Here is a 19,870-nt window from a genome sequence, read left to right as displayed (position 1 = left end):
ACATGGACCTTAAAGGTTTGTTTGTGGACCTCCATGATACCATAGGAGGTCTGCATCAACGGACTTCAGTGCAGCTCGTGCCTCATCAGAGAGAGAACATTTCAGTTGCTCTACAGTTTTGAAGCTGAATGTAATGATTATCAGTTCTTTACATGTGTACTAATATTCAGACACATTCAGTTGTTTCTATATTTATCTATAATTCAGGGTTTTCACACTGGGCTTCAAGTAAATAAATATTAGTGGCTGAAAAGTCCTTGAATTTGACTTGCCACTGTACGAACCCTGATAATTCTTAATATGGTGTGAACGGGAAATACAATTGGTTTTTGTGAGTGAAATAATACAGTGAAGACAAGGTTATTCAGGAAAATAGTACATAGTGCTGCCTGAAACATACTGTGATCTTGTACTAAATGGTTGTCTAGTCATTTATGCATTTATGTGAATTTAGGAAATCTACTATAGATTAAGTGCACTTATGTTGTGCAATTTAAAATGTGTACTTTGTGTCTAACATGAATGAATGTTTTGTCAAGGATTATCTACCCGATCTACTGAAATGAGATAATTGAACATGAAAAACAAGAAAATATTTTTACAGAATAAAGTGCCAGAACTGTCAAGAAAATAACTTTTGTGTCCGTTTGTCTTTATTACTACAGACCGACTCAGATTAAGTCTGAGGCCGTTAACATCAACAGTGAGGACAAACCCAGCCTGCCACTCTCCTTCCACAAGGAGTCCAAACCTACAGTCACTGTGTCCTGATTGTGACAGTGGAGCCTAGTTTGCACTGCAGGATCCAGAGATGGCATCAGTGAAGCTGGAAGACTGCAGTCAAACACTGGAGCTGAATGCCAACATTAAAGATGAAGAAGAGGAGGAGAAGATTAGGACAACTGTTAGTCATGGTAAAAGCTGGTTCTATCTAGAAGTTATCTTCATAAATTAGACCTCCATAAGTTAGGACCAGTCTATTGCTAGGTCTAATTCTGTAATTCTAACATCACACATTCCTGAACAACTCAAGACTTCACAGCGAAGCAATTTAAAAAAAAAACTTGTATCGCCTGCCTTTCCCCACACATTGTCTCAAAAACATTGAAAATGTTTAATACCCTCAATCACCAAGTTAGGCATTCCTCATTTCAAAATAGGCCAAGGCATCATCACTGTCAATATTGAATTATAATTCTTCACGTTTTACCAGTGAAATGACCAAGCTGCGTCTGCATGCCAATCGTTTGATCTCAATCAATTTCATGGGAATATGCATTTAAATCTTCTTGAAATACTGTTTGGTTAGCAAATTAGAGTAGATGGTGTTAAATTATTTAGACTTCCTGTATTTAGTTTTAATCAAAGCACATTATGCTTAATCGCTCGCTGTTGAGTTTGGGACGATTCAACAAACCATTCTAAAACCTCCTAAGAAAATAGGTGTTGTTTTTGTTGTAACAGTAATGTTATGCTATAATCTTTGGTGATGTGGACTGCTAATTAATCATTAGGTGATCGTCCAAGACATTGATCTAACTTTACTAAAAAACACCATTGTGGCGGCTCATCGCTCTTGCAGCAATACACACCTGCAGTCTGCTGCACCGAACTAGTGATTGATGCTCACCTAGCCTACTCTTTTGTCTCGTTCAACATTTGGTGATGCAGAAACGAGAGAACATGTTGTTTTCATGAAAATCTGGGAATATTTGGCCAAGGAAACATTTCTGGTTGGTCTCAAGGAATGTCACACAGGGAAACTTTTTAAAACGGGATTGAGAGAAGTAGCAGCTAATGCTCATGTAGAGCCTAACTATTATTATTAACCTTTATTTTACTAGGCAACGATTGGAGAAGTGTTGAACATAACCAGTGGACTGTCACATCCTGATGATTTATATCTGATACATATATATTTAATATTTTGATATATCAAGTTGTCGAAACATCTCAATGATGATCAATGGAAACAGGATGCACCTGAGCTCAATTCAAAAGTTTGGGGTCACTTAATCTACCCATGGTGTCCGATTTAAAAAGTGATTTACAGCGAAAGCACAACATGTTAGGTCATAGCCAAGTCAAAAAAAACACAGCCATTTTTCCGTTCCGTTTGTATCATTGTAGGTATGTAATAGCATGTTTAAACTTTCTAATGTCGAAAGAATATATAACATGCTAGGTAACAAATCCGTTTCACGCCTGGTAATGGTTTTAATTGTATGTGTTATTTTGGAGTCTAACCGAGTGAGTGAGGAACGTGATTAAAAACGATTTTACAAGTCACATAACTAGACTTTGGGTTTATCTGAGTGTATGTACATATTTTCGTCAAAGTCATTTCATTAAGATTCCACTTATTTGAGGTCGTTTTTACATGTTCTTGGTTTTGTGTAAAATGTTTATGAGCTGGTAAATAGCCTCGTCCGAACCATCCTGTTCTCGCGAGTTTACATACACTGTTTCGTTAATGTAAGCTCGCGAGATCAGGATGATTCGGACGAGGCAAGTCAAATGGCGGCTTCAACGGTTTCGGTCGTCTTTCTAGGAGTTTGCTCGTGGTGAAATGGCGACATGAGGCTGCGTGATGAAGTGTCAAAATAGAGGGAAGCTAACTGAAGTTATCCTTCACCATTTGGAGAGAGAGGCCAACTGCATGGAATGGCGTCGATTAATGAGGATGAATCGGTGCACGTATCAAACCCATTCCACGGAGGACCAAGTGTCTGCGGGTTTTCGCTCCACCCTTGTACTTGATTAATGAATTAAGGTCACTAATTAGAAAGGAACTCCCCTCATCTGATTGTCTAGGTTTTAATTGAAAGGAAAAAAGGAACACCTGGTGAGAATTGGCCCTCAATGGAATGAGTTTTGCACCAATGAAACAATGGAAATGGAGAGTTTGAGAAGCAACAGCTGTGTTGGAATGCGATCAATGTGGGGGACAGTTGTGATGATATGGAGCGGGAGGATGAGGGCCTAGTATGTGAATGGTCTGTAGTGGGAAGACATAGGAAGAACCGAGATAATGATACTGGAAGCAGGGGCGCATGTAGTATAGTAACTAGAGGCCCAAGGTAGGGAGCTAGAGTAATAATGTGGAAAGTTGGGATGGTGTTTGAGGAGACCACAGGGCCTCATTCACACCCTGATTAACCAAGGCCATAAAAAGAGGTGAAGTTAAACTGGGATGCAGCTGTGTAAATGAGAACTTGTTCTGAACTAGCCTACCTGGTTAAATAAAGGTGAAATAAAATATTGAAAATGGTAGATTGTTAATATCTTGTGCTGGTCAGGTTCAGCAAGGGAAGATTCTTCAAATGGGAAATCATAATGGGACGAAGCTCAGAAGCCATGACCCTGGAGTTTATGCTAAATTGAAGGGAGTAAAAATCTCTGCGGTCCCAATATCTATGTCCATGGATGATATTGTTAAAGACCATGTGATGGGAGACAGAGTGGTTGAAGCCTAAAGGTTGATCAGTAGGAAAGAGGGTTAAAGAAGTCACAAAGTGATGTACAGAAACGCAGCCTAAAACCCCAAACAGGAAGCAATGCAGGTGTTGAAGCACAGTGGCTAGGAAAAACTCCCTAGAAAGGCCAGAACCAATGAAGAAACCTAGAGAGGATCCAGGCTTTGAGGGGTGGCCAGTCCTCTTCTGGCTGTGCTGGATGGAGATATTCATAGATGACCAAGAGGGTCAAATAATAATAATCACAGTGCATGTGGAGGGTGCAACAGGTCAGCACCTCAGGAGTAAATGTCAGTTGGCTTTGCATTGCCGATCATTGAGAGTTTCTCTTCTGCTCCTGCTGTCTCTAGAGAGTTGGAAACAGCAGGTCTGGGACAGGTAGCACATCTGGTGAACAGGTCAGGGTTCCATGACAGCAGGCAGAACAGTTGAAACTGGATCAGCAACGGTGAATCATCACAGTATATTTAAATGCCAAAGAATTGGACATGTAGCTGTTGAGTGAAAAGATGTGCCAAGTGTGTTGGGGAACTTGATTACGCTGAATGTTGGAGCAATGTGACAGTTAAGTGTTGCAATTGTGTGGAGGACAAAGAGCAGCATTTGGTGGATGCCAGGTGCAGAGAGATGCTCAGAGATATAGAATCTGTCTTGATGTATCATATGCAGAGGCTGTAAGACAGACTGGTGGAACTACAGTGCAGACTGATGGAGCTTCCATGGCTGGTCCCGTAGTAAGAGGACCTACTGTCAGACTGATAGAGCTTCCATGGCTGGTCCCGTAGTAAGAGGACCTACTGTCAGACTGATGGAGCTTCCATGGCTGGTTCCGTAGTAAGAGGACCTACTGTCAGAACTGGTCTTTCTACTAGTCCTGACATGGTTTCGAGGCCTGTTCAGAAATCTTGCGTCCATAAATGCACTGTGACAAAGGATACTTTAATATTGAATAAAATGTACTTCATAGCTTTCATTGGTGAGGTTATCAGCAACTTGGATTGTGTAAAGCAGAAATACCAGGTTTAAAGTTATCTTGTAAACTGCAGCAGAGTTGTTGGGGGTAACAGATGTTACTGTCGGTATGGTTTTTGATAAACTGGATAATCTGGGGGTGGATTGTCTCAGCATGATAAAAACCCCAATGTTTGCAAACACAGAAAGCAATCTATTGATATAGTTTATTGGGGGGTGTGGGAGGGTTTTTGGGGAAGGGGAGGGTGTGGTAGGAGTTAATAGGGATTTCTTGTTTTATTTTCTTAGTACAGAATTAGACAGACATGCACCTTAAACGTTTGTTTGTGGACCTCCATGATACCATAGGAGGTCTGCATCAACGGACTTCAGTGCAGGTAGTGCCTCATCAGAGAGAGAACATTTCAGTTGCTCTACAGTACTGAAGCTGAATGTAATGATTATCAGTTCTTTACTAATATTCAGACGCATTCAGTTGTTTCTATATTTATCTATAATTCAGGGTTTTCACATGGGGCTTCAAGTAAATAAATATTAGTGCTTGAAAGTCCTTGAATTTGACTTGCCACTGTACGACTCCTGATAATTCTTAATATGGTGTGAATGGGAAATACATTTGGTTTTTGTGAGTGAAATAAAACAGTGAAGACAAGGTTATTCATAAAATAGTACATAGTGCTGCCTGAAACATACTGTGATCTTGTACTAAATGGTTGTTGAGTAATTTATACATTTATGTGAATTTAGGAAATCTACTATAGATTAAGTGCACTTATGTTGTGCAATTTAAAATGTGTACTTTGTGTCTAATGTGAATGAATGTATTGTCAGGGATTATCTACCTGATTGACTGAAATTAGATAATTGAACAAGATAAACAAGAAAATATTTTTACAGAATAAAGTGCCAGAACTGTCAAGAAAATAACTTTTGTTTCCGTTTGTCTTTATTACTACAGACCGACTCAGATTAAGTCTGAGGCCGTTAACGTCAACAGTGAGGACAAACCAATCCTTTCACTCTCCTTCCACACTGAGTCCAAACCTACAGTCACTGGGTCCTGATTGTGACAGTGGAGCCCAGTTTGCTCTGCAGGATCCAGAGATGACATCAGTGAAGCTGGAAGACTGCAGTCAAACACTGAAGCTGAATGTCATCATTAAAGATGAAGAAGAGGAGGAGGAGATTGGTACATCTGTTAGTCATGGTAAGAGCAGGTTCTATAAGTTAACTTCATAAATTAGACCTCCATAAGTTATGACCAGTCTATTGCTAGGTTGAATTCTGTAATTCTGACATCACGCATCCCTGAACAACTCAAGACTTCACAGTGAAGCAAAAACAATTTAAACTTGTAACTCCTGTCTTTGCCCACACATTGTCTCAAGAACGTGGAAAATGTTTAACACCCTCAATCACTAAGTTAGGCATACCTCATTTCAAAAAAGGCCATGGCTTCATCACTGTCAATATTGAATTATAATTCTTCACGTTTTACCAGTGAAATGATCAAGCTGCGTCTGCATGCCAATCGTTTGATCTCAATCAATTTCATGGGAATATGCATTTAAATCTTCTTGGATTACTGTTTGGTGAGCAAATTAGAGCAGATGGTGTTCAATTATTTTCTACTTTCTGTATTTTGTTTTAATCCAAGCACATTCTGCCTAATGGCGCGTGCTGTTGAGTTTGGGACGATTCAGCAAACCATCCTAAAATCTCCTAAGAAAATAGGTGTTGTTTTTGTTGTAACAGTAATGTTATGCTATAATATTTGGTGATGTGGACTGCTCATTAATCATTAGGTGATCGTCCAAGACATTGATCTAACTACTAAACAAACACCATTGTGGCGGCTCATCACTCTTGCAGCACTACACCCCTGCAGTCTGCTGCACCGAACTAGTGATTGATGCTCACCTAGCCTACTCTTTTGTCTCGCTCAACATTTGGTGATGCAGAAATGAGAGAACATGTTGTTTTTATGACAATCTGGGAATATTTGGCCAAGGAAACATTTCTGGTTGGTCTCAAGGAATGTCACACAGGGAGACTTTTTAAAACGGGATTGAGAGAAGTAGCAGCTAATGCTCATGGAGAGCCTAACTATTATTATTAACCTTTATTTTACTAGGCAACGATTGGAGAAGTGTTGAACATAACCAGTGGACTGTCACATCCTGATGATTTATATCTGATACATATATATTTAATATTTTGATATATCAAGTTGTCGAAACATCTCAAGGATGATCAATGGAAACAGGATGCACCTGAGCTCAATTCAAAAGTTTGGGGTCACTTAATCTACCCATGGTGTCCGATTTAAAAAGTGATTTACAGCGAAAGCACAACATGTTAGGTCATAGCCAAGTCAAAAAAACACAGCCATTTTTCCGTTCCGTTTGTATCATTGTAGGTATGTAATAGCATGTTTAAACTTTCTAATGTCGAAAGAATATATAACATGCTAGGTAACAAATCCGTTTCACGCCTGGTAATGGTTTTAATTGTATGTGTTATTTTGGAGTCTAACCGAGTGAGTGAAGAACGTGATTAAAAACGATTTTACAAGTCACATAACTAGACTTTGGGTTTATCTGAGTGTATGTACATATTTTCGTCAAAGTCATTTCATTAAGATTCCACTTATTTGAGGTCGTTTTTACATGTTCTTGGTTTTGTGTAAAATGTTTATGAGCTGGTAAATAGCCTCGTCCGAACCATCCTGTTCTCGCGAGTTTACATACACTGTTTCGTTAATGTAAGCTCGCGAGATCAGGATGATTCGGACGAGGCAAGTCAAATGGCGGCTTCAAAGGTTTCGGTCGTCTTTCTATGAGTTTGCTCGTGGTGAAATGGCGACATGAGGCTGCGTGATGAAGTGTCAAAATAGAGGGAAGCTAACTGAAGTTATCCTTCACCATTTGGAGAGAGAGGCCAACTGCATGGAATGGCGTCGATTAATGAGGATGAATCGGTGCACGTATCAAACCCATTCCACGGAGGACCAAGTGTCTGCGGGTTTTCGCTCCACCCTTGTACTTGATTAATGAATTAAGGTCACTAATTAGAAAGGAACTCCCCTCATCTGATTGTCTAGGTTTTAATTGAAAGGAAAAAAGGAACACCTGGTGAGAATTGGCCCTCAATGGAATGAGTTTTGCACCAATGAAACAATGGAAATGGAGAGTTTGAGAAGCAACAGCTGTGTTGGAATGCGATCAATGTGGGGGACAGTTGTGATGATATGGAGCGGGAGGATGAGGGCCTAGTATGTGAATGGTCTGTAGTGGGAAGACATAGGAAGAACCGAGATAATGATACTGGAAGCAGGGGCGCATGTAGTATAGTAACTAGAGGCCCAAGGTAGGGAGCTAGAGTAATAATGTGGAAAGTTGGGATGGTGTTTGAGGAGACCACAGGGCCTCATTTACACCCTGATTAACCAAGGCCATAAAAAGAGGTGAAGTTAAACTGGGATGCAGCTGTGTAAATGAGAACTTGTTCTGAACTAGCCTACCTGGTTAAATAAAGGTGAAATAAAATATTGAAAATGGTAGATTGTTAATATCTTGTGCTGGTCAGGTTCAGCAAGGGAAGATTCTTCAAATGGGAAATCATAATGGGACGAAGCTCAGAAGCCATGACCCTGGAGTTTATGCTAAATTGAAGGGAGTAAAAATCTCTGCGGTCCCAATATCTATGTCCATGGATGATATTGTTAAAGACCATGTGATGGGAGACAGAGTGGTTGAAGCCTAAAGGTTGATCAGTAGGAAAGAGGGTTAAAGAAGTCACAAAGTGATGTACAGAAACGCAGCCTAAAACCCCAAACAGGAAGCAATGCAGGTGTTGAAGCACAGTGGCTAGGAAAAACTCCCTAGAAAGGCCAGAACCAATGAAGAAACCTAGAGAGGATCCAGGCTTTGAGGGGTGGCCAGTCCTCTTCTGGCTGTGCTGGATGGAGATATTCATAGATGACCAAGAGGGTCAAATAATAATAATCACAGTGCATGTGGAGGGTGCAACAGGTCAGCACCTCAGGAGTAAATGTCAGTTGGCTTTGCATTGCCGATCATTGAGAGTTTCTCTTCTGCTCCTGCTGTCTCTAGAGAGTTGGAAACAGCAGGTCTGGGACAGGTAGCACATCTGGTGAACAGGTCAGGGTTCCATGACAGCAGGCAGAACAGTTGAAACTGGATCAGCAACGGTGAATCATCACAGTATATTTAAATGCCAAAGAATTGGACATGTAGCTGTTGAGTGAAAAGATGTGCCAAGTGTGGTGGGGAACTTGATTACGCTGAATGTTGGAGCAATGTGACAGTTAAGTGTTGCAATTGTGTGGAGGACAAAGAGCAGCATTTGGTGGATTCCAGGTGCAGAGAGATGCTCAGAGATATAGAATCTGTCATGATGTATCATATGCAGAGGCTGTAAGACAGACTGGTGGAACTACAGTGCAGACTGATGGAGCTTCCATGGCTGGTCCCGTAGTAAGAGGACCTACTGTCAGACTGATAGAGCTTCCATGGCTGGTCCCGTAGTAAGAGGACCTACTGTCAGACTGATGGAGCTTCCATGGCTGGTCCCGTAGTAAGAGGACCTACTGTCAGAACTGGTCTTTCTACTAGTCCTGACATGGTTTCGAGGCCTGTTCAGAAATCTTGCGTCCATAAATGCACTGTGACAAAGGATACTTTAATATTGAATAAAATGTACTTCATAGCTTTCATTGGTGAGGTTATCAGCAACTTGGATTGTGTAAAGCAGAAATACCAGGTTTAAAGTTATCTTGTAAACTGCAGCAGAGTTGTTGGGGGTAACAGATGTTACTGTCGGTATGGTTTTTGATAAACTGGATAATCTGGGGGTGGATTGTCTCAGCATGATAAAAACCCCAATGTTTGCAAACACAGAAAGCAATCTATTGATATAGTTTATTGGGGGGTGTGGGAGGGTTTTTGGGGAAGGGGAGGGTGTGGTAGGAGTTAATAGGGATTTCTTGTTTTATTTTCTTAGTACAGAATTAGACAGACATGCACCTTAAACGTTTGTTTGTGGACCTCCATGATACCATAGGAGGTCTGCATCAACGGACTTCAGTGCAGGTAGTGCCTCATCAGAGAGAGAACATTTCAGTTGCTCTACAGTTCTGAAGCTGAATGTAATGATTATCAGTTCTTTACTAATATTCAGACACATTCAGTTGTTTCTATATTTATCTATAATTCAGGGTTTTCACATGGGGCTTCAAGTAAATAAATATTAGTGCTTGAAAGTCCTTGAATTTGACTTGCCACTGTACGACTCCTGATAATTCTTAATATGGTGTGAATGGGAAATACATTTGGTTTTTGTGAGTGAAATAAAACAGTGAAGACAAGGTTATTCATAAAATAGTACATAGTGCTGCCTGAAACATACTGTGATCTTGTACTAAATGGTTGTTGAGTAATTTATACATTTATGTGAATTTAGGAAATCTACTATAGATTAAGTGCACTTATGTTGTGCAATTTAAAATGTGTACTTTGTGTCTAATGTGAATGAATGTATTGTCAGGGATTATCTACCTGATTGACTGAAATTAGATAATTGAACAAGATAAACAAGAAAATATTTTTACAGAATAAAGTGCCAGAACTGTCAAGAAAATAACTTTTGTTTCCGTTTGTCTTTATTACTACAGACCGACTCAGATTAAGTCTGAAGCCGGTAACATCAACAGTGAGGACAAACCAATCCTTTCACTCTCCTTCCACACTGAGTCCAAACCTACAGTCACTGGGTCCTGATTGTGACAGTGGAGCCCAGTTTGCTCTGCAGGATCCAGAGATGACATCAGTGAAGCTGGAAGACTGCAGTCAAACACTGAAGCTGAATGTCATCATTAAAGATGAAGAAGAGGAGGAGGAGATTGGTACATCTGTTAGTCATGGTAAGAGCAGGTTCTATAAGTTAACTTCATAAATTAGACCTCCATAAGTTATGACCAGTCTATTGCTAGGTTGAATTCTGTAATTCTGACATCACGCATCCCTGAACAACTCAAGACTTCACAGTGAAGCAAAAACAATTTAAACTTGTAACTCCTGTCTTTGCCCACACATTGTCTCAAGAACGTTGAAAATGTTTAACACTCTCAATCACTAAGTTAGGCATACCTCATTTCAAAAAAGGCCATGGCTTCATCACTGTCAATATTGAATTATAATTCTTCACGTTTTACCAGTGAAATGATCAAGCTGCGTCTGCATGCCAATCGTTTGATCTCAATCAATTTCATGGGAATATGCATTTAAATCTTCTTGGATTACTGTTTGGTGAGCAAATTAGAGCAGATGGTGTTCAATTATTTTCTACTTTCTGTATTTTGTTTTAATCCAAGCACATTCTGCCTAATGGCGCGTGCTGTTGAGTTTGGGACGATTCAGCAAACCATCCTAAAATCTCCTAAGAAAATAGGTGTTGTTTTTGTTGTAACAGTAATGTTATGCTATAATATTTGGTGATGTGGACTGCTCATTAATCATTAGGTGATCGTCCAAGACATTGATCTAACTACTAAACAAACACCATTGTGGCGGCTCATCACTCTTGCAGCACTACACCCCTGCAGTCTGCTGCACCGAACTAGTGATTGATGCTCACCTAGCCTACTCTTTTGTCTCGCTCAACATTTGGTGATGCAGAAACGAGAGAACATGTTGTTTTCATGAAAATCTGGGAATATTTGGCCAAGGAAACATTTCTGGTTGGTCTCAAGGAATGTCACACAGGGAAACTTTTTAAAACGGGATTGAGAGAAGTAGCAGCTAATGCTCATGGAGAGCCTAACTATTATTATTAACCTTTATTTAACTAGGCAACGATTGGAGAAGTGTTGAACATAACCAGTGGACTGTCACATCCTGATGATTTATATCTGATACATATATATTTAATATTTTATATATCAAGTTGTCGAAACATCTCAATGATGATCAATGGAAACAGGATGCACCTGAGCTCAATTCAAAAGTTTGGGGTCACTTAATCTACCCATGGTGTCCGATTTAAAAAGTGATTTACAGCGAAAGCACAACATGTTAGGTCATAGCCAAGTCAAAAAAACACAGCCATTTTTCCGTTACAGTCTGTAGAAACAAGTCAAATGATGTATGCAATCAATCTTTAGGATGTTTTTAACATAAATCATCAATAAGTTTCCAACCGGAGAATGTCATTGTCTGAAGAAAAGCATTGTAACGAGAGCTAACTCTGTTGGGAGCAAGTGTCATGAGACCGAGGCTCTCTGCCAGACCACTTTCTCAAAGAGCTCTCATGAGCCCCTCCTTTTTAGTAGAATCCTCAAACCAGTTTCTAAAGACGGTGACATCTAGTGGAAGCCCTAGGAAGTGCAACCTCATACATATCTCACTGTGAATTCAATAGGCACTGTTTTGAAAATCTATTTCTCACTTCCTGTTTGGATTTCTTCTCAGGTTTTTGCCTGCCATATGAGTTCTGTTATACTCACATACATCATTCAAACAGTTTTAGAAACTTCAGAGTGTTTTCTATCCAATACTAATAATAATATGCATATATTAGCATCTGGGGTATTGAGTTTGGGACAGTTTTCAACTGTGCTAACATAATTGCAAAAGTGTTTTCTAATGATAAACTTGGATTAGCTAACACAACATGCCATTGGATCACAGGAGTGATGGTTGCTGATAATGGGCCTCTGTACACCTTTGTAGATATTCCATAAAATATCTGCCGTTTTCAGCTACAATAGTCATTTACAACAATAACAATGTCGACACTGTATTTCTGATCAATTTGATGTTATTTTAATGGACAATCAATGTGCTTTTCTTTCAAAACAAGGACATTTCTACGTGACCCCAGACGTTTGAACAGTAGTGGATATTTAATATTTTGTATATATCAAGTTGTAGAAACATCTCAAGGATGATCATTGGAAACAGGAAGCATCTGAACTCAATTTTGAGTCTGTCTTGTTCTTCTGTTTTTTTTGTTTTTTTTAAATAAATTTGCAAAAATCTCTAAACCTGTTTTAGCTTTGTCATTATGTGGGTGTGTAGATTGCTGAGGATATTTTTGTATTTAATTATAGAATTAGGCTGTAATATAACAATGTGGAAAAGTCAAGGGGTCTGAATACTTTCCGAGGGCACTGTCAGACCCCTTCCCATTTCTCCCATTTTGGTATATTACAGCCTTCTTCTAAAATTAATTACATGTTTTTCCCCGTCAATCTACACACAACATCCAATAATGACATCACAATACCCCATAATGACATCACAATACCCCATAATGACAAAGCCAAAACAGGTTTTTAGAAATTCTTGCAAATCTAAAAATAAATTAAATTGCTTATTTATGTTTTTAAGTTTTCAGACCCTTTGCTATGAGATTGTCCTTGAGATGTTTCTACAACTTGATTGGAGTCCACCTGTGGTAAATGCAATTGATTGGACTTGATTTGGACAGGCACACACCTGTCTATGTCAGGTCCCACATTTGACACTGCATGTCAGAGTAAAAACCAAGCCATGAGGTCGATGGATTTGTCTGTAGAGCTCCGAGACAGGATTATGTCGGCACAGATCTGGGGACCGGTACCAACACATTTCTGCATTATTAAATGTCCCCAAGAACACAGAGGCCTCAGGGTGAAATATCTTAGTCATTACTTTAAACACACAAATTCTACTATCACCCTTGTGATGTTGAGTGGAGGATGGTATAGCTCATCATTTTCACCACTTTTGCCTCTTATTCGTTTTTGACTCCTACCCAGTTTTAGAATAGTTTGATTCCCCTTCCCATACAGTCTACTGAAATGAATACATACACTACCGTTGAAAAGTTTAGGGTCACTTAGAAATGTCCTTGTTTTTGAAAGAAAATTGTTTTTTTTGTCCATTAAAATAACATCAAATTGACCATTAATACAGTGGAGACGTTGTTAATGTTGTAAATGACTTGTAGCTGGAAACGGATGATTTTTTAAAACGGAATATCTACATAGGTGTAGAGAGGCCCATTATCAGCAACTATCACTCCTGTGTTCCAATGGCATGTTGTGTTAGCTAATCCAAGTTTATCATTTTAATAGGCTAATTGATCATTACAAAACCCTTTTGCAATTATGTTAGCACAGCTGAAAACTGTGGTGCGGATTAAAGAAGCAATAATAACATTCCTTTTTTAGACTAGTTGAGTATCTGGGTCATTTGTCGGTTCGATTACAGGCTCAAAATGGCCAGAAACAAAGACCTTTCTTCTGAAAGTCGTCAGTCTATTCTTGTTCTGAGAAATGAAGGCTATTCCATGTGAGAAATTTCCAAGAAACTGAAGATCTCGTGCAGTTCTGTGTACTACTCCCTTCACAGAACAGTGCATACTGGCTCTAACCAGAATAGAAAGAGGAGTGGGAGGCCCCTGTGCACAACTGGGCAAGAGGACAAGTATTTTAGAGTGTCTAGTTTGAGAAACAGACGTCTCACAAGTCCTCAACTGGCAGCTTCATTAAATAGTACCCGCAAAACACCAGTCTCAATGTCAACAGTGAAGAGGCGACTCCGGGATGCTGGCCTTCTAGACACTATTCTGGTTAGAGACTGTTTGCTCTGTTCTGTGAAGAGAGTAGTACACAGCGTTGTACGAGATCTTCAGCCGTTTCCAGCTACAATAGTCATTTACAACATTAACAATGTCTACACTGTATTTCTGATCACTTTGACATTATTTGATTGGACAAAAAATGTGCTATTCTTTCAAAAACATGGACATTTGTAACTTTAGAATGTATTCATTTATTTCATCACTAATGGTAGTGTATTTAAAAAAAAAAAATTAACCTTTATTTAACTTTCTTAGCATACTGGTTATTGTCCAGAATTTCCGATGACTGACGTGCCCAAAGTAAACTGCCCAGAAGCTAGGATATGCATATACTTGATAGCATTGGATAGAATGCTAATGCTAATGCTAATATATGCATATTATTATTAGTATTGGATAGAAAACACTCTGAAGTTTCTAAAACTGTAAAAATAATGTCTGTGGGTATAACAGAACTGATATGACAGGCGAAAACCTTGAGTAAAATCCATCCGGAATTTTTATTTCTTGAGGTCACAGATTTTTTCAATGCTTGCCTATGGGATATTCAAATTGATAGGACCCAGATTGCAGTTCCCTTGGCTTCCACTAGATGTCAACAGTCTTTAGAAAGGGTTTCATGCTTGTTTTTTGAAAAATTAGTAATTGTAGTTTTTCCAAGATGTCCCCCATTAGAAAAGTAGTCATGTTGCACGCATCAACGAGAGTACGCTCTTCGTTATTTATCTTTGCTATTGAACACACTATTCTCCATCTTAAATATTATTGTTTATTTACATATTAGAATACCTGAGGATTAATTGGAAACTTCGTTTTACTTTTTTGGACGATCTTTACCGGTAACCTTTAGGATTAGTTTGTGTGCATGTTTAACGAGTGACCTACTGAATCAAGCGCGCCATCTAAACTGATAGTTTTGGGATATAATGAAGGATATTATCGAACAAAACAACCATTCATTGTGTAGCTGGGACCCTTGGGATTGCAATCAGAGGAAGATCTTCAAAGGTAAGTGATTTATTTAATTGCTGTCTGATTTTGTGACGCCTGTGCTGGTTGAAAAAGTATTTTGACGTGGGGAGCTGTCCTCAGATAATCGCATGGTATGCTTTCTCCGTAAAGCCTTTTTCAAATCTGACAACGCAGTTGGATTAACAAGAAGCTTTTAAATGATGTAAGACACTTATATTTTCATGAATGTTTAATATTACGATTTTTGTATTCTGCAATTTCACCCGATGTTGTCGTAGGTGTCCCGCTAGCGTTTGTAAATGCGCCCAAACAGGTTAACTAGTCAGGTCAGTTAGGAACAAATTCTTATTTTCAATGACGGCCTAGGAACAGTGGGTTAACTGCCTTATTCAGGGGAAGAACAACAGATTTTTACCTTGTCAGCTCAGGGATTTGCTCTAACCACTAGGCTACCTGTCACCCGGTATGGCCAGAAGAGGACTGGTCACCACTCTGAGCCTGGTTCCTCTCTAGGTTTCTTCCTAGGTTCCTGCTTTCTAGAGAGATGTTTGTGGCCACTGTGCATCTACATCTGCATTGCTTGCTCTTTGGGTATTTTAGGTTGGGTTTCTGTTAAGCACTTTGACAACTACTGATGTAAAAAGGGCTTCATAAAATACATTTGATTGACATGTATATCACACCAACTGACTGGTTCTTCTGATGTTGTTCACACAGGAGACCATGTTGAGACATTCTCCACATCCATAGAGCAAGAGCAGGAAGATCAGAGAGCCAAGAGGTCTCATCACTGCCCACATTGTGAAGAGATTTTCCCATTTCTATCACAGCTAAAAATACACCTACAAATACACACAGGAGAGAAGCCATACTCCTGCTCTGACTGTGGAAAATGTTTTAAAACATCAAATGAGCTAAAAGTTCATCAGAGAACACACACAGGAGAGAAGCCTTATGTCTGCTCTGAATGTGGAAAATGCTTTAAAACATCAAATGAGCTAAAAGTTCATCAGAGAACACACACAGGAGAGAAGCCTTACGTCTGCTCTGAATGTGGAAAATGTTTTAAAACATCAAATATGCTAAAGGTTCATCAGAGAACACACACAGGAGTGAAGCCTTTCTTCTGCCCTGACTGTGGAACTAGTTTCTCTCAACTGTCCCACTTAAAAGCACATGAACGTATACATACAGGGGAGAAGCCATACTCCTGCTCTGACTGTGGGAAATGTTTTAAAACATCAAATGTGCTAAAAGTTCATCAGAGAACACACACAGGAGAGAAGCCTTTCTTCTGCCCTGACTGTGGAACTAGTTTTTCTCAACTTTCCCACTTAAAAGCACATGAACGTATACATACAGGTGAAAAGCCTTACATCTGCTCTGACTGTGGGGCGAGTTTCTCTCTTCTGGGCACCTTAAAAACACACCAACGTATACACACAGGAGAGAAGCCTTACTCCTGCTCTGACTGTGGAAAATGCTTCACAACGTCAACTGATCTAAAAGTTCACCAGAGAACACACACAGGAGAGAAGCCTTACGTCTGCTCTGACTGTGGAACTAGTTTCTCGCAACTTTCCAACTTAAGATCACATGAACGTATACACACAGGAGAGAAGCCTTACTCCTGCTCTGTGGAAGGGTGGGCGTGTAACTCAAACTTCTAGCCAAAGGCTGCTGTGTTTAGAATCTCATCAAGGTTAACTGTAGTATTTTAGATAATTAGCAACTTTGCAACTACTTACTACTTTTTAGCTATTACTTAGCATGTTAGCTTAGCATGCAACTACTTAGTATGGTAGCTTACCTTTCCCCTAAAACCATTTAACCCCTCACCCCTCACCTAGCTAACATTCCAACAACAAATTGGAATTCGTAACATATCATACATATTACAAGTTCGTAACATATTGTATGAATAGCAATGCGTAAAATAACGTAAGAATTGTAATTCTTAACATACGATACTTCCTAGAAGTTGTATTATACTGAACAATTTAAACACAACAATTTCAAAGATTTATAGTTCGTATAAGATAATCAGTCATTTTAAATAAACAATGCCCTAATCTATATATATCACATGACAGGGCAGGGGCTCAGCCATGGGTGGGACTTGGGAGGGCATCGGCCCACTTGGGAGCCAGGCCCAGCCAATCAGCATGAGTTTTTCCCCACAAAACGTCTTGATTACAGACAGAAATACTGCTCACCCCCCTCCCAGACAATCCTGCAGGTGAAGATGTCCTGGGCTGCCGTGGTTACATGTGATCTGCAGTTGTGAGGCCGGATGGATGTACTGACAAATTCTCTAAAAGGACGTTAGAGGTGGCTTATGGTAGAGATATAAATATTGAAATCTCTCCTGCAGTCATCATGACAATTGCACATTCCCCGAACTTGAGATATCTGACATTGTGTTGTGTGGCCTTTTATTGTCCCCCAGCACAAGGTGCAGTTGTGTAATGATAATGCTGTTTTATCAGCATCTTGATATGCCACACCTGTCAGGTGGATGGATTATCTTCACAAAGGCTGAAATGCTCACTTACAGGGATAGTAACAAAGTTGTGCACAACATTTGAGAGAAATAAGCCTTTTCTGCACATGGAACATTGCTGGAATGTTTTATTTCAGCTCATGAAACCAACACTTTACATGTTTAGTGTATATTTTAGTTCAGTTTTTATATTGGTAGTCCAATTTAATGTAACCTAACATACTAAATGGAGTGGAATGGATGTTTTTGTAACATATGATACGTTTTGCTCTGAGACCAGGTTGTCCCTCTGCAGTATTCTGTGGGAAGGAGCTAGTATACACTTCTTACATTTTTTATTGAACCTTTATTTAACTAGGCAAGTCAGTTAAGAATAAATTCTTATTTACAATGATGGCCTAGGAACAGTGGGTTAACTGCCTTGTTCAGAGGCAGAACAACAGATTTTTACCTTGTCAGCTCGGGGATTCGATTTAGGAACCTTTTGGTTACTGACCCAACGCTCTAACCACTAGGCTACCTTCCGCCCCTAACATGTATCAGATAGAGATGATCACTTTCCACCATTAGTTTGGGGGGATTATTTTACAACTTTTTTTAATGATACACAGTTTATGAAATGAATCCATGTGTTTATTAATTGTCTTTAAAACTAGATTAGTTATTTTAGTTACTGATCATGAATGTGTTGGATAACTGCGTTGAAGCAAACTTTATTGATCTGCCAATGAAAAATAAAGTTACACGAATATGTACTGGTCAACCTCTTCTTCTCTTTAGTATTCAGTTCTTCATATTAGATCTGACAGTATGAATGGTTCTTATGGTTGTATTCAGTTCTTCATATTAGATCTGACAGTATGAATGGTTCTTATGGGCTGAGTGCCTGGAGTGTTTTTGTATGACTACAGTCAGGAGTTCTCTCTGACCCTGTGATGTCACCAGCATATTAAGTACATTCATCTTAAGAAAGCCAGGTGAGACAACCACATATCACAGTAAACACATTTCTCCTCAATTAGTCAGTGTCACATTATTATTGTTATGATTTGTATTATTATTATTTGTATTTTGGGGGGGGGGGGGGGACTCTTTAAAGACTTAGGTGTTTCAGACCATTTCGGGCAGTTGGGCAGAGACTCTGCTTCACTGACATCAGAGGGATAAAGTGTGAAAAAAATGATCTGTTTGCAAACAATGTAAAAATGTATAATTGAGTTATTAATAAAGCCGCATTCAAAAATGGTCTCTTTCTTGTTTTCTTGAGTAAGGCAGCTCCAAAATGCAGGTCTTTCAGCCTAGCTCATTGTCTTCTGTGGAGGTGGGGCAAGCCAGCAGAAAATAGAGCGTTTGTGCCGCTATTGGCTCAGTGTTCTGTCATTCATGTGGACAATGCGTCACTACCAAGTCTAAGCGTAGAACTTGAAAATTCAAGCCCCTTGGGTGCTGCCATAGAGTTACATTATAAGTGCCCATCCAAGAAGGCTCAAGGTCATTGTCCACAGATAAAATAACTTCAAATCATGTGATATCTACAGTCGCATTGATTGGACTGATCATGTCAACATCATACTTTCAAAATCTGAGCTAGCAGTCATCATCATGAATCAAGTTGACAATCTACTGGCAAATCCTTTTTAATCTTTGTCATATGAAGAGAAATAATGAGAAATTATAGAGAAAACGTATCAGTGCTCATCGGCCATTGGACATAAACATTACATAACAAATAGCAAATTCAACAATGAGTGGTTTGGAAGGAATCAGTGGCTAACTGCAAGAAGCATTGCAAAGCAATCATTAGCCTGCTATTCATTGGAGTGGCTCTGTGGTCTCAAGTCTAAGATTAAGGGGCTCTTTTCCTAGTTTAAAATTGTAAACATTCAACATTGGCCATGCTGTCGATAAAGCTTGATTTGTGCCGTGTTCAAAACAACTTAACTCTGTACTTCAAAATCTGACTGGAGTGAGTTCAGTACAACTGGGAACTCAGGGGAAAAACAAGCTACGACTGAGAAAACGTTTTGAACTCATCCAACTCGGAATTGTAAATTGGGAACTTTTTCTTAGCTATGACCTTAAGATCACTGACGTCATCATTTTTCCCCCTGAGTTCCCAGTTGTATTGAAGCACCACAAATCCAGAGAATGCCAGACTTTGATGACAAAATATGCCCACGAAGAACTGCCGTGATCACAGCACAACAAGGTGAGTCCAAAAATGTCTTGTATGCTTCTGCATAAATTATGTAATATACCAGGGAGATGTGTAAACTGTAGCTAAGAAAGTAATACTAAG

General features: G+C 39.4%; 1 protein-coding gene across 1 annotated transcript; it reads left to right on the top strand.

Moving 5' to 3' along the window:
* The first annotated feature begins 804 nt into the window (after window positions 1-804).
* On the top strand, window positions 805-18,808 carry LOC139372858 (oocyte zinc finger protein XlCOF22-like). Its single transcript, XM_071112697.1, has 4 exons — window positions 805-914; window positions 5,407-5,655; window positions 10,144-10,392; window positions 15,786-18,808. The coding sequence occupies exons 1-4, from the start codon at window positions 812-814 to the stop codon at window positions 16,736-16,738; spliced, it is 1,554 nt and encodes a 517-aa protein (XP_070968798.1). The 5' UTR covers window positions 805-811; the 3' UTR covers window positions 16,739-18,808.
* Window positions 18,809-19,870: the final 1,062 nt, after the last annotated feature.

This window comes from Oncorhynchus clarkii, chromosome 18 (assembly GCF_045791955.1).
Source record: "Oncorhynchus clarkii lewisi isolate Uvic-CL-2024 chromosome 18, UVic_Ocla_1.0, whole genome shotgun sequence".
In the NCBI taxonomy this organism is placed as follows: domain Eukaryota; kingdom Metazoa; phylum Chordata; class Actinopteri; order Salmoniformes; family Salmonidae; genus Oncorhynchus; species Oncorhynchus clarkii.
This window is presented reverse-complemented; position numbering and strand designations above follow the sequence as displayed.